General features: G+C 51.2%; 1 protein-coding gene across 1 annotated transcript in view; it reads left to right on the top strand.

The window, feature by feature from the left end:
• Positions 1-6: 6 nt before the first annotated feature.
• The window catches only part of LOC104827375 (subtilisin-like protease SBT1.2), a 2,873-nt gene continuing 1,943 nt past the window's right edge, over positions 7-936 (top strand). The window contains exon 1 of the mRNA XM_010560547.1: positions 7-930. Coding sequence (XP_010558849.1) covers positions 323-930 — 608 coding nt within the window. The 5' untranslated portion in view covers positions 7-322. The remainder of the gene's footprint in view (positions 931-936) is intronic.

Raw genomic sequence — 936 nt, 5'->3', positions numbered from 1 at the left:
CCCCCCCCCCCCCAAAAAAAAAAAAATGAGGGACAGAACACAACAAAACCCTTCATGTCTCCAGCACTACTACACTTCATGTCTCGAGTCGAGCTCCCTAACCAAAAAAAAAACAGAAGCTCCTCTTCTGTAACATCCAAAGGATCCTCGTGATGAAGAGCTCTTACTCTTCACGAGCTTCATCGTCTTCTTCCCCAGAATCCAATTCCCAGGTTTTGAATTCTCTCCCCTTCTCTTTAAATACCCGTTTCTTCTCCTCCACCACCACCATGCCCTCCATTAACGACAACATCAGTTCAACCAATTTCTTCATTTCCCCGAAATGGAACCCAAATCTTTCCTTTTCAACGCCATTACCCTTCTGTCTCTTCTGTTCGGTTCCTGTCCTTCTTCCTCTGAATTTACCTCCAAACAGACTTACATCGTTCAGCTCCACCCCAATGGCAAAACCGCCAAAACCTTCGCCACGAAATTCGATTGGCATCTCTCCTTCGTTCAACAAAGTTCCGAAGAAGATGACGACGAGCCGCCCTCTTCCCGGATTCTCTACTCCTATGGCTCAGCCGTCGAAGGTTTTGCAGCTCGGCTGTCTGAAACCGAGGCCGACGTGTTGAGAAACTTACCTGACGTCCTTGCCGTAAGGCCAGACCGTGTTCTCCGGGTTCAGACCACTTATTCTTACAAGCTTGGAAACACAGGTCTGTGCTCAACGCCGCAGCTCGGTCGAGGAACCATCATCGGAGTCCTCGACACCGGAGTTTGGCCAGAGAGTCCGAGCTTCGATGATCACGGAATGCCACCTGTCCCCAGTAAGTGGCAAGGGATTTGCCAAGAAGGGCAGAGCTTCAATTCCTCGAGCTGTAACCGGAAACTCATCGGCGCCCGGTTCTTCATCAGAGGCCATCGTGTGGCGGCCAGTTCGCCGCCGGAGCCCCG

This window comes from Tarenaya hassleriana, unplaced genomic scaffold (genome assembly GCF_000463585.1).
Source record: "Tarenaya hassleriana unplaced genomic scaffold, ASM46358v1 Cleome5, whole genome shotgun sequence".
Taxonomy (NCBI): Eukaryota; Viridiplantae; Streptophyta; class Magnoliopsida; order Brassicales; family Cleomaceae; genus Tarenaya; species Tarenaya hassleriana.
The sequence above is the reverse complement of the archived record's forward strand: the minus strand, read 5'-3'. Positions and strand labels throughout refer to the sequence as shown.